Below are 12,916 nucleotides of genomic sequence, written 5' to 3'. Positions count from 1 at the left end.
GTTGTGTTGGTCTGGAACTTTCAAGAAGTTATTACTACCTGGGAGGGAGGGTGCGGGGGCGGGGGCGTTATGGAATTTTAGAATAAGTCGCTTAAACAAAACAAAACAAATATTATGGTTTCCCCTCTTGAATGTTTCCCTCTAATGCGGTTTTTTCTTTTCAAGATTCTAAGGGCTTGGAAAATCAGTGATGTATCTTTTTCGGCGTGTTCGAGTTTTGTTCGGTTTGTTTGTTCACGCAAAGAATAAAACTGCCTTGCAAACTATCACTCATGACCAAAACAGAACGTTCCTCTCGAAAGGAAGTGAAATTAGTAAATAGAAATAATATAAAGTACTTAATCAAAGTAACCTTTTCAGCAAAAGAAGATAAAAAGAAACTCAAATATGTTGCGTTTCCTTTGCTGTCAGATTTCCTCATTCCCTGATCCTTGCGCAAACGGGATGCGATTTTTGCCTAATTTGGGAAATAAGCTCATAAACTTCCCCTCTGATCCAGCCTAAGTACTTGACTACAAGATTTCGGAATAGGATACTAAAACAACTACCAAGAAACTTAGACAAATGATTGGAATGTTTTTCCTGACCGTGTTTTTTTTATTTAATAAAAATATTTTTTATGCGGGTGGCGCACCTTATTCGAATTCTTTCGGAGATAATGCTCATTATCTTTTTAGGTAAGGTTTAACATAATTTTCAGTTTCTAGCAGAGGTGTAATCTGAAATTCCCTTTGGCTGGTGAAAGTGAAAAAGATTTCTCTATCATAGAGTCATTATTCGAAAAGGGAAAATAAATTTTCTATTGTTTTTTTTAGAGTAATTCCATGACGTAAGTAAGAGAGGGAACCACACACCTAACTTGTTATTTTTAAGCTATATTCTGCTCTCTCCTTAAAAAAATTAAAGAAAGGAGATAAGAAAAACGAGTTCTGATCTGGGTAACGGTTAATGCAAGGTTGCTAAACAATTTCCCTGAATATGGCCAAATATCAAAGCCAAGTTGGGTTCCCTTAATAGCCGCTGCAGGCGAACGGCATTGTATCACATTGCTGTGTCTTTTTACTTTCCCGAAGAACGCTTGACAAAGTAATATTGTTGAACGATAGGAAATATCTAGGTATCTCTCTAAAAAAAAAAAATCGGCAGCGTTTTATAAGTCATGGGAATGTAGTTTGCATGACACTTCGTTAATTCTCAAGATGATTTGATTCAAAACGAAATAGACTTGTTTATCGACAGACTGTCTGGATCGCCTTTTTATTGTTCGATGGACATCGGATGTTTGCCTTTTAATTTAAAAGAGGAAAGCATAATGAGCACCATTTATTTTTCATTTGTTGATTCTTTGTCGTTAATCTTTTAATGTTGTATAGCTAGTTTGTTTTTCACACAGAAAGTGCCAAAAACATGTCTATAGACTGAAGGCGAAAATGAAACTTGTCTATCATACTACTACTCATGCATGATTCCCTCTTCCTTTGGCAAACCTGACTTTGTGGTAATTTGGATCACGAGATTTTACGTTGCATTCGATTTTGAAACAATATCGTGAGCTCGTGACGTTCTTGTGTTCGTAACAGACCATGGATATTGCTGCTGTCCAGCGCCGTGGTTAAAATTTCCATTAGCTGGTGAACAACTCGACGGGAAGTTATGGGGTGCAGTATTACAGCATGTCACGTCGTGATATGCCAACCAATGTATTAACCACAATTTTTTGAGATGTTAAGCTTTAAAGGTTATACCGGATGATTCGTGGTTTTGTTCAAGGTTTAGTTACTTTGCTTCCACCAGAAGCAAAGAGTTTATTTACCAGCGTTTATTTGTCAATTTTTATAAAGTAATCACTCAAGTACATACAGGCTGGTATGAAATCCATGATCTGAGCAAAAATAGACAAATTGTGGCAGAGGAAAACTTACGTAACACTTCGTGTCAAGCCGGTAGATGCTTCCGAATATTGATAATCGGATAATTCAACCATTTTACGCCTACAGAAAAGGTTATTAGCTAGTTCCACATTTCGTGTCTATATTGCCAGGATCGTAGCTTTTACCAGAAATATTTCCAACCCCTGGGTTGATTTCAACACCCGCAAATTACGAAAAACGGTTGCCATCAATCACCTGTCTTTTCCTTATAGTGCATCTCAAGAGGGTGTACTCTTTTTTAAGTGGTGTTAATTGGTATAGTTTACAAAGCTCTTATTTTGCGGCCCGGTACGGGTGGAGGCGGTTCCGGCGTTCATAATTAGCTCTGCACGAAACATAGTTTCTTTTTTAATTTTGTATCTGTGCGGAAGACCATCTAATCCGCTAGCTAGGTGTAGCATTATGATACATACTTCTGATTATATTAGGACATTTCTCGAAAATACTATTATCTTTAAATCATCTCTTCTCGGAACTGGGACGTCATTCCGGCCAAAAGTAACCGAGTCAGACATAGTTTTGGCCACGTAAGTAGACCAATACGAAGACTGGCGGTTAACACAAAGCGTCTTGCGGAAAAATTCATCTATCATTCAAATTTGTCTCCTTGTAGAGGAGAATTAAGTCCAGCTAATTATAGAATTTCATGAGTAAGATATGTCTGTGGTCTTATGTCGGCTAGGTAATTAAAAATTACTACATCTGCACAGTACTTAACTGAAAGACAAGTGAGTGAAGGTACTTATAAATGTTGATATGTCAAATGTACCGCTCAGATTCTTTTTAAAGATGTAAAAACTTCGCAGAATAAATGAACGTAGAGAGCCATGCAAACGCGATCGCACTTTCTCTCTCCCTGATAAAAATAAGTTTCAAGACTACACTATTACAAGAATATTTTTGTTTAAATCGGATCGATAAGCGAAAATATAATCAACCAAATTGTTTGAGGTCAAATGATAACGGCTGAGAAGCGCCGAACTATAAAAAAACCAGACAATGAATAATGAATTGAAAACTAATGGATTGCGAATAGAAAAAGTCCGCCAAGTAGAGAAAAGGACAGCCAGGTAGAAAAACGAAGCAGTTAATCTCAAGACACTAACACAGTTTTTTTTTAATGACGGTGTGAAATTTTTTTAGTTTGACGATAACAAATCTGTGTATTTTGCAGCATTTCCTCCATGACGTAGCATTAAAACTGGAGGTATTGGTTTTTGTAGGTATAAAGGTTAACTCCAAAACCCAGGCGAAAAAATACCACAGAGCGACGGAGGACAACAAACAGCAACAAACTCAACGCATATGTGAGGCGAAGTCCGGGAATTGAACCCGGCCTACGATTTAAGGAGGAGAAAAACCTTACGGCCCGACCATCCCTGTTCCCACAACTTCCTCAGCATGAACTGGTGTGGTCAGATTAAGAGGATTGAACTGAGGGATGTATAGTGGTGATGTTTAAGTTTCCAAGACGGGATGAGGCTTAATTCACTCAAAGTGATTGTTGTTCCTTCCTAGATACGGTGACTTCCTTTTAAAGTATCTTTTATCATCACTTTTTTGTCATCAAATTTCTGAGCACGTACTAATACGAGGACTCTCATGTAAATGCAATTAAATTTTTGTCCAAGTTCGTAAATTGGGAAAATAAAACGTTAATTATTGGTCTTTAATTAGTAAGTTCATTTACGATAATGGCATGTTTTCGCGTCGTCAACACTTCTCAAAAATGTCGCCGAGTTACGATTAACTGATGAGTCAGCAAGCGATTGGAGTCAACATTCCTCTGAGCATAATTCCAAGGGAGCAGGAACTGTACAAGATAGGCCAAAATCATGAGATGCCCACGGTGGATATACACAATAAACTTTGATTTGATCAGAATTTCGACAACAAAATAGAACTAAAAGGAAACACATATTATAAATGAAATAAACGAGCCAAAAACAGAATAAGAAAAGAAACAAAGAGGCCTAACTTTTCAACTGAGTATATTTCGATTCATGATACTGTAGGAAGCTGGAAAAAGGGAAGGGAAAACCTTGTAGAGGCGTTTCGATATCACCCACTGCGCTCTAGTTGTTCATGATGTATCGGAGCTTGTAGAGCGCAAAAGATATTTTCCAATCAAAGAGCGTTCATTAAAACTGCATTGTTGTTGTAGTTCATTGCAATAGATGTTTGTTCTGCCTCTGGTGAACTCAGTGTAAATACTTCCTACCGACGTTTCATAACTCAGTATTATGACGGATTCCACTCAGTAAGGTTTGAATTATTGACTCTAGGTCAACGACTCTTACAGTATTGAGTCTCTCGGTCTTCAGAAAAACAAGTCAGAAATCTTGACCGAGCATCAGTTACAAACCTATGGATATACGGACTTTGATAAAATACATCTAATCATGTGCCATTTCTAACATTAATAACTTATGTTTTGATTGACGACTAATCTACTGGTGTTTTATCTTTGCTTAAAGTGTTCCGGTCACCCGCTGACGGTGATGCTTTCTTGCTGTTCTGCCATCCGAAAATGTATTTAGTTTTCTGTAAATTCTGCAGGCAGAATTATTCGAGACCTGCTGAGTGAACAAAGGTGAACAGACTAGATATTTCCTCTCTAAACGACGATTGTCTGTATGTACTGGCGCCGTCATTTCCTGTTTGTGTTATATCAAACATGGTTTACAAAAGCAGCGAGAAAATCACGAAAAGAGCCTAGATATACATATTTGAAGCCCCATACTGAACTATTTGAGACCTCATACAGTCGTGATACGAAAACATAGACTGATTAATGCATGGATTGAATTTTCCACGCAAAGAAATAAATTATATTTTTTTAATGTTTCTCCTCTAGATTTCATCCCAAACAAATAACTAAAATATGAAGGAATTTGGACAAACTTCTTATCGTCACAGTATTTATTAAAAATTTGTATTTACCAGTTGTTTACGTGAATCCTGTTCGCTACCGAGGAAAATCGGATGAAAATTTTGTGGATGAACCTTCTGTTTGTAATTAGTAATGTAATGTTGTTATAGCCCCTGGAAACAATTGCTTAGACTGAGACAATTTATACCTTTATTTTTCCTAATGTGACATCCTTCCTTTACATAAGTTACACAGTTGTGCAAACATGATTGATTTATCGACAATTATCTCACAATCATCGTCACAGTACGTGTGTAATAATTGGCTTGTTGCCCATAAAGTAGTACTTCAAAGTACGCTAACTAGACAGTGGGCCTTCCTTCCTATAATCAATAGAACAATGAAAATGTGCATTTTCCCGCATCTTAACTGGCAAAGGGTCAAAAAAGAAAAACAAAAAACACGAAGAATGCTTTGATGGAATTTCAGACTCGATGCAAATGCAGTACAGTTGTCCCAGTACAGTTGTAGACTTTGATCACGTCTTTCCAGAAGGTTCTGACGATTGAGGAATATTCGAGCATCCTTAAGACTTAACGCCTCCATACCAGAGCCATTTCAGATTGGCTCACTCGTGCCTGCAATTTAAAAATCAAACTATTGGTCAGCCGGGGAATTATGCGGGTAGAAAAGAGATCGACATATTTTTATTCTGCTGCAGAATTCTGCAGTTGTTGCTTAAGAGTTGGAAACTTCTCTGAGAACTTGGACAGCTCTATCAATTCATTTCAGAAAGAGGAGTTTCGAAACCTGACTGTTCAGGCCAAATCAGACGAAATCCATTTTAGTTTCGACATAACTTTTCATCTACTTCTGTCATCTTTAATTTATATCATTGATTCACAATTGACGACAATTAAGTGCTGACAAATGGGACAAAGAACATTAAAGTGCAATAACAGGAACTTTGAAATGACTATTAAATGTGATACATTCCTTTACTGATAAAGAGAGGAAGTTATGCACGTTCATTGTCACACTGAACTCTATTGGAAAAACATAATGCTTTTTTATGATGTTGTTCCCAGGTAAAAGAAAACCGTATCTTCCCAAGTCCAATAACGTAAAAAATAGGATAAGAGAAAAAAGGTATACAATGCCTTACTGAAGGTTGGGGCAGAGGTAATTTAGCATTGTAAATGGGTCTAATTTTAATGGTTTTCTCTACAATTCTAGAAATATCAACTGCAAATTAGCAGCAGAGGGTTGTGATATTTCTTCTTTTGACAATCTCTTCATTTTCTCCTCTCCCACTTTACCACTGATACGTTCAACAACGCCTTCCTATCAAGTCACTCTTCGTTCTTGGCCAATTGAGCTTTCATTGTACAAGCTATCATTCTTCACGAAAAGATTTGCATACGAAGAAAAGTTTCCAACTTTAGTATAAGTTCGGCTACATTCCCTGTGAACATTACCTTTTCTTCTTTTAAAGCGTAGCATGCACAGTTTTTTTTTTAGGCAAATGTGATCTCGCTTTGCGAAGGAAAAAATGTGACAGCAATCTGGAACCCAGCTGCACTTACACAACGCCACATGAATTTGGAAAACGTTCAATTTCGGCGAAAATTTGTTCTTGCACCTTCTTTAGTTATGATGTTATGAAGTCCTTATTCGGTGTTCAGAATGAAACTATTCCTATAAAAGGCGTAATTCACTGAAGTTGTAAGGTGGTGATAGCACAGTTTGTCTGTCTTCAAGCGCTCTAAAGAAAAGAATTGAACTTTCATAAAACGGAAGTATTAAGCGTTGAACTGAAATACAGCTCTCAGCAATTCACTGCTGAAAAAGACAAGGAACTCTGTAAGATGTAGCTCAAGATAAAAATACCGGAAAGGTTTTTTCCCACTAAAAATGGAAACAAGAGCCTGACCGAATAACTTATATTTGGGCCATAAATTCAATAAATACAATTATATCAGTGATTTAAACAAATTAAGATAAAATAAAACAAACTGAAATTTGAGACGAATTTTCCATCCTAACGTGAGGAAATGGCTTTGGCATTTTTCACGTACGTGATTCAAACTTCACTTAGTGACCCTGTGTGAGCCTTCCATAAGTCGTATTTACAAATCGGCCGGATTTACGACTTCACTTCTGCCCTTCACGGAGAATCATACGTTTTCGCCCTTAATGTCGCTTAACTTCCGTTGTATTTGAATCATTATTAACCCTGAATCTTATCTATGCACTTGAATTGATTGCTTCACAAACATAACAGGGAACCGTTTGACAGTAACCTTCACCGTTGCACTCCGTTGCCCATGCAATTTAGTGGTTTGCGTGACAGGTCCAATACATCAACTTTAGAGCATATTTGTCCCTTCAAACGCCCGCGCTGACTTATTTTAACGTAAAACACAGATAGTTTCCTTATCACGCCTCCACAAAGGATTTCATTCATCTGAATATCAATTAAAGTACGTTTTTAATATTTTTATCCTTGGCTTGTTTCCGCCACAGTATTTGTATCTTGAAGAAGTAGCTAAACACGCCGTTAACTGAAAATACAAATAAGTGAAATTCAGGAATTTCCCGACTTGTGGAAATGTCGCGGCCCAAGAACTCGTTGTCAGTCAGTAGCAAGATTGCCCAATTCTACAGTTTAAAGATGCAATAAAAAATGTATTTTTTACCAGCACTCAGCGAAATCCAGTTTATTCTTAAAAATATCAAACGACATCAACGCAGAGCTGAAGTGAATATTCTACAGTTAGTCACGGAGACAACTGATATCACAAAATTTGTATGAAATTACTAATCAGAAAAGTAACTTCTGCTCTGTTCGAATGCTTTATGAATAACTGTGGTTTCGGAGAACTTTCGTAGCTTAAAAACCATTTACAATCGTTTCCTTCCATGTTAGATTTTTCTTTGATGACACTTAATAAATTGCGTGACACAGTTCTAAGAACCATCCTGTTAGAGAGTTCCTTTCAGACGATCGTCACCCCAATGACGCGAATTAACCAAAATATACCAATGTACCAATATACGACACATTTTGACGTCGTTTCCTTCTCAGTAAATTTGTCTTTCTTGAAATTTAGGGAATGTTTTGATCCTGCCTAAATGATTTTGCCAGTTACCGGAAGGTCGGGGATCACCTTATGATAAAGGAATAGAATTTACTCGTATTTCTCATCACTTCCGACATCCCACATAACATCGCTTAGTCCGCAACGGGTTTTAAAGTTCCTCGATCTCTTGCTTTTATTTGAGGGTATAAATTTACTTATGACATCACCATTAGTCCTCTCCCCGCTGATTCATGAAAAAATTGCGGAAACGTACAGAATTGAAAACAGCTGAACAATATGTGTCGTCAAAATAAACAGACCAACCAGTAAAGCAACAAATTATGCTTAAAATGTAGTACATGATTCGCTAACTGCTGACAACGTCAACATTCATTGTTCATCGCAATCTATCTTTCTTTTCACGATTCGCGAGAAGACATTTCCGTCGAGCAACGCTAAAACAAATTGAGACAAGCCCGCACTTTGCTGACAAGACAGGTCATTATGCCAACGTGAGAACGATTTTCAACGGGGTTTTTTCCGCTTCGTCGTAGGAAACAACGTTTTTGTCAGTTTGGGTGGAGTGATTCCGGAGTAAATGTCTGCGGTTTTCAGGTTTATATAATAGCGAGTTTTTAATGAACAGAATCATTCAACCATAAGTAGTAGAACAGATCAAAAGTCACTGTAAAGCAGACATCGATTTTGTCGGCCGTGTAAACTCCATCGACAACATAACGAATATCCACTTCAGAGAACGAAGAACCATGAAACACAACACAGCAGTTCTATTCTGGTCAACCCTGGCCGTGCTTATTTTCACAAAGTGAGTACTGGAAGTTTGAAAAAAGATTCCAAGTTTTAGTTTTGTCAATTTAACGGTCCACGTGGCTTTACCGTTTGTTGTGATGAACAAATCTTTTTTACGATGTCTATTATTTGTTTTATAACTCATCTCTGTGATTTCCTGATTATTCGCTATTACTGTATCTTAAACGTATTAAATTGTTCGTTTTCTTACTCATTTTTCTTCACAGAAGTTTGGCGTCTCCGCTGCTAAAAGCTCTCTCGGTAAGTACAAAATACAATTATGTAGCTTAGGGGAGTTTTCAAAGAGCTAAATTTGTTTTTCAAAAATTACGTCAGTTGGACTCTTGACAGGGGTTTTACCCAATACACGTGGTCACGCAAATAAACTTCTGCTCGAAGCTAATCTTTACCTCTCAGACTCGTAGAAAAATATCCTTGTACTTGCCCCTAACATCAAAATAGACTTAAGATATTATAAATGGAAGGAATTAGAAATACTTCCTTTCCCATCAGAAAAAAACAATTCGTGATGCGTTCATGGAGCCATCCAAACGTCGCGGAGGCTAATTTTGCAGTTTTGATTTGTATTGTCTGGGCAATTCATCAACAACAATGAAAAATAAACAGTTATTATGTAACAGTAGACATTGCTAGCTCCATATCGAGCTAATCTACGTGCTTTTTGTTTCAGAATTCTGAGTCAGGTATATCAGTAGCCCGTTCTGTCTGGATAATGTCCGGGAATTCAAGGAGCTTGATAAGAGTCAGAGGAACTTCGGTGGACGGTAATGGAGTCAAAACAGACGAAAGTGGTAAGCTTGTATATTGGATCACAAACTGTAAATAAATCGCTTTCATGTTTGAGTTGAATCTAAAAATATCATATCAGGCATTTTATATCATAAACTACCCTCTCTGAGTGAGATTAGACCACCCAAGCGGTTTTGATAAGTGTACTTTAAGGCCCACAACACGAACTTTATTTAACCACCACGGTTAGTCGGTCCAATTAAACTTTGCAATCGGATTATCATTGAGATTTATTGTTGTAAAGATTGCTTTGTTTTGTTTTCAAAAGTTTCAATATTCTTTCGTATGACAAAATACCGTTGTACTCGGCGTAACTTCAAAGCAAGAGGCCGATAAAAGTTGCTCTTTGAATGGCTTACAAATCTAGCACTTGTTGCGGCTGCTGAGCAAAAATTGATACAAAAACGCATTCAGCCATAAAAGATTATGCGTTAAAATTCGTCTGGAACCGCTGCATTTGGCAAGCACCTGAGCGTTGCGAAATCAAGTGGACCTCAGGGAGACAGTTAAGCTTTCTAATATTGCCATTAAATCCGTATTAAAGAGACAGAGCAACAAGAGCTCAAGTGGCGGTTTTTCTGACCTGCCGCAAAGATCAATAGGTTTTTTTTTCCCGCCAAAAGCGGCGCGTACATCTGTCCTGTGCGAATGAATTTTGCCGACAAATGTGCAAATGAAAAGAATGAATTAACGGCGGCAAGTTTGGCCGAAAACTAAACCAAAGAAAATTGATTTATCCATATAAGTCGTTATTGTGGAATATGACAGCTCTCTCACTTAGAAGAGTTATATCCTTGTGCGGGACAATTTTTTTCGTTCAGAGAATAATTTTTGTTTTCACTTTTGGATTATTTGGGTAGCACATTCGAAAATACCTCAACCTGCTCAAATCAGTTTTTACAAATACTGTTTATAAACAAGATTATCAATATACAAACACAAGAATAATCGTCAAAATAAAGAAGGTATCAAATTTTATAACTTAATTTTGCCCCTTCGCGATTTTCGGTCTCTCTTTTTGTCCAGTTTCCTTATCGCGCTGTTGATTGAATTAACAGCATTAAAGGTTATCAACTCTGAGCACTTGTGGGTGTTTTCAGCACCTTAATGGCTGAATAAATGTCTGCACCTTTAAAAGACAGATGAAAGCCTCGTTCGTGTTGTTGTTTACAACGGTCCAACATGTTTGGAATCTAAAGAATTTTTGGGCACAAACGTGGGAGGGGAAATTTTAGAACACCCTTTCACACACACACACAATATTTACATCCTTTTAGGGGGAGATCTTGATGCCGCAGAAAGATGTTAGCAAGGGTTCGGGAATGTTTGAGACATTCTTAGCTTAGCGTTGCTGGGGCGCTTTCCTCACGTCGGAGCTAATTTGTGCCGTTTTGTTCTTTGTGTACCTACTTCCGTCGGCTCAGGAAGTTTTAGTAATGGTAGATTATTTTAAAACAGATTAAAACTCATCCGTGATTCATATACGCCCAGAAAGAACCTCAAATCTGCCTCGCAAAATATAACAACTGTTTTGTATCATACGATGTGAAAATCGTTTTTGTCGATTCGCCACAGGTCAACCAACATTTACTGGATTATAGGATAATTTGGTTTAATAAACTAAGTTGATCATGTATCTTTTTTAAAGGTTAAGTCAGGATTTTGATTTTGGGTTTTTTTCCGTCTTAGCCAAGCTAGAGTTGGAATCGAAACGTTACAACGGTTCTGTATACGTAAGAATACGATCCGTGACAGAAAATTCCTATCTCTGTGTCAACGACGCCGGAGACCTTACAGTAGAAGTAAGTTTTCTTTCCTTTTCATTTTCTTATTTTTTTCACACCTTGTAACACGAATATCTAAAGTGCGTTTGGATTGAGTGTCACTCCAAAACAAAATAATTCATGGATAGTTATTAAGTTCAGGAGTTAACATTACAGGGAATCAACTGGATCTGAAAAAAAAACGAAAATTGCGTGGCTTACGCGCTGGAAAAAAATGAGTGACCCAGTAGCCGTTGGTTTTTGATTTGTATTTGATCGGTTGAGAATTTGACCAATCACAGAGCGGACAAGAGAGCGAGTGAGGAAATCTGGTGAGGGCTTATTTAAAGCCCTTACATGGATTCTTTCCACAAATTTTTCTCGATTTCTGACTAATTTTTGCTATTCCTGTTCATTTGTTTTCTGCAGGTGCACGGAAATATTTTTACCCAGTGCTTATTCACAGAGGACACATTCTCCGGATACAGAACATTTCAATCGATCAAAAACTCAACCTGGTATCTTGGTTTTAAACGAAGTGGCAAAGTGAAACAACCACACAACACGACATTCTCCCAAAAGGCAGCACGGTTTGTGAGGTATTTTTCACTCAGTTCAATTCCTTAAAAAAGTATCGCTGTGAAAATGTAACTTATTTAAGCTAGGTCTACTTATAAAAAAGTATTTATAACAACGGATTTGAAAAAGGTTATTTAATACACCTAGATTTATCAAGTAAGAAGAAAAGGTGAATACTTTCCAAGAGAGTAAATGTTTTAATTGTAAGATAAGGAATATGTTAAAGTATGAATTATAAATTTGAATTTTTAAGTACCATTTGTATTTATATATTTATGTACTATTTATTTGAGGGGAGGAAAATTCTCCTCACCTTCTCCTAATTTATCAGAAAACGCATTTTTTCAGTGTCTTTTCAAATAACTCACGATACTATGTATTGTTCAGAGTAGTTCATATTTACGGACAGTACGTGTTGTAAAGACGAATCGTAAGATTAAGGAAGTTACACGAACATTTTGAAAAGGTTATTTGCATCCCATTTTTTAGCTCTGGATTTCATTTCAAAGCAATACATTTTGCGTCCTAAACTATATAAATGTCTCATGAATATCATATTATTAAGGGTAATACTCTATGTAAGCAGTTATTAAAAGTGGCGACGAAGACCAACGACAAGTGGTCAAAAATATTTTTTAATAAGCTTGCGAGTGCTTTTATTATCCCGTTTATCATTAGTTATGTTAAGTCCAAGAATTTTCCTTTTTAGTACTAGACTTTCATTCCTTGGAAAGTTTTTTTTAATATAATTGTTTGCATAAAATATGAGGTATTTTGAGACTTATGGCAAAAATAAATGTATTTTATCAGCTAGCTTTTATATTATTTATATTTCGACTGTGGCGACCTTATGAATGGTTACCAATCCTCTACAAACTATTTATATAAGCTGGTGCGCAAAAAATTTATAATCTGTACATTATGTATGTAAACAGTCCACAAATTACAATAAATACAATTTAATTTTTATGCATCCTCTTTTGTGTTTATTTAATTACCAAAATATACCAGCTAATTCGTACGTGATGTCTAACAGTTTCACTAGGATGATATGTGCTAAAGTGATAT

The 12,916-nt window shown here is 36.7% G+C and overlaps 1 protein-coding gene across 1 annotated transcript; it reads left to right on the top strand.

Annotated features, from left to right (window-relative positions):
* The first annotated feature begins 8,472 nt into the window (after positions 1 to 8,472).
* On the top strand, positions 8,473 to 12,711 carry LOC131792190 (fibroblast growth factor 2). Its single transcript, XM_059109568.2, has 5 exons — positions 8,473 to 8,712; positions 8,924 to 8,957; positions 9,388 to 9,508; positions 11,196 to 11,308; positions 11,699 to 12,711. The coding sequence occupies exons 1-5, from the start codon at positions 8,654 to 8,656 to the stop codon at positions 11,894 to 11,896; spliced, it is 525 nt and encodes a 174-aa protein (XP_058965551.2). The 5' UTR covers positions 8,473 to 8,653; the 3' UTR covers positions 11,897 to 12,711.
* Positions 12,712 to 12,916: the final 205 nt, after the last annotated feature.

This window comes from Pocillopora verrucosa, chromosome 7 (genome assembly GCF_036669915.1).
Source record: "Pocillopora verrucosa isolate sample1 chromosome 7, ASM3666991v2, whole genome shotgun sequence".
Taxonomy (NCBI): Eukaryota; Metazoa; Cnidaria; class Anthozoa; order Scleractinia; family Pocilloporidae; genus Pocillopora; species Pocillopora verrucosa.
The sequence above is the reverse complement of the archived record's forward strand: the minus strand, read 5'-3'. Positions and strand labels throughout refer to the sequence as shown.

Excerpts from the sequence above, each read along its gene's own strand:
- LOC131792190 (XM_059109568.2), top strand. The coding sequence starts at position 8,654 with ATGAAACACAACACAGCAGTTCTATTCTGGTCAACCCTGGCCGTGCTT. Across the intron at positions 8,958-9,387 it reads CGCTGCTAAAAGCTCTCTCG|AATTCTGAGTCAGGTATATC; the intron begins GTAAGTACAAAA and ends TTTTTGTTTCAG. Across the intron at positions 9,509-11,195 it reads AGTCAAAACAGACGAAAGTG|CCAAGCTAGAGTTGGAATCG; the intron begins GTAAGCTTGTAT and ends TTTCCGTCTTAG.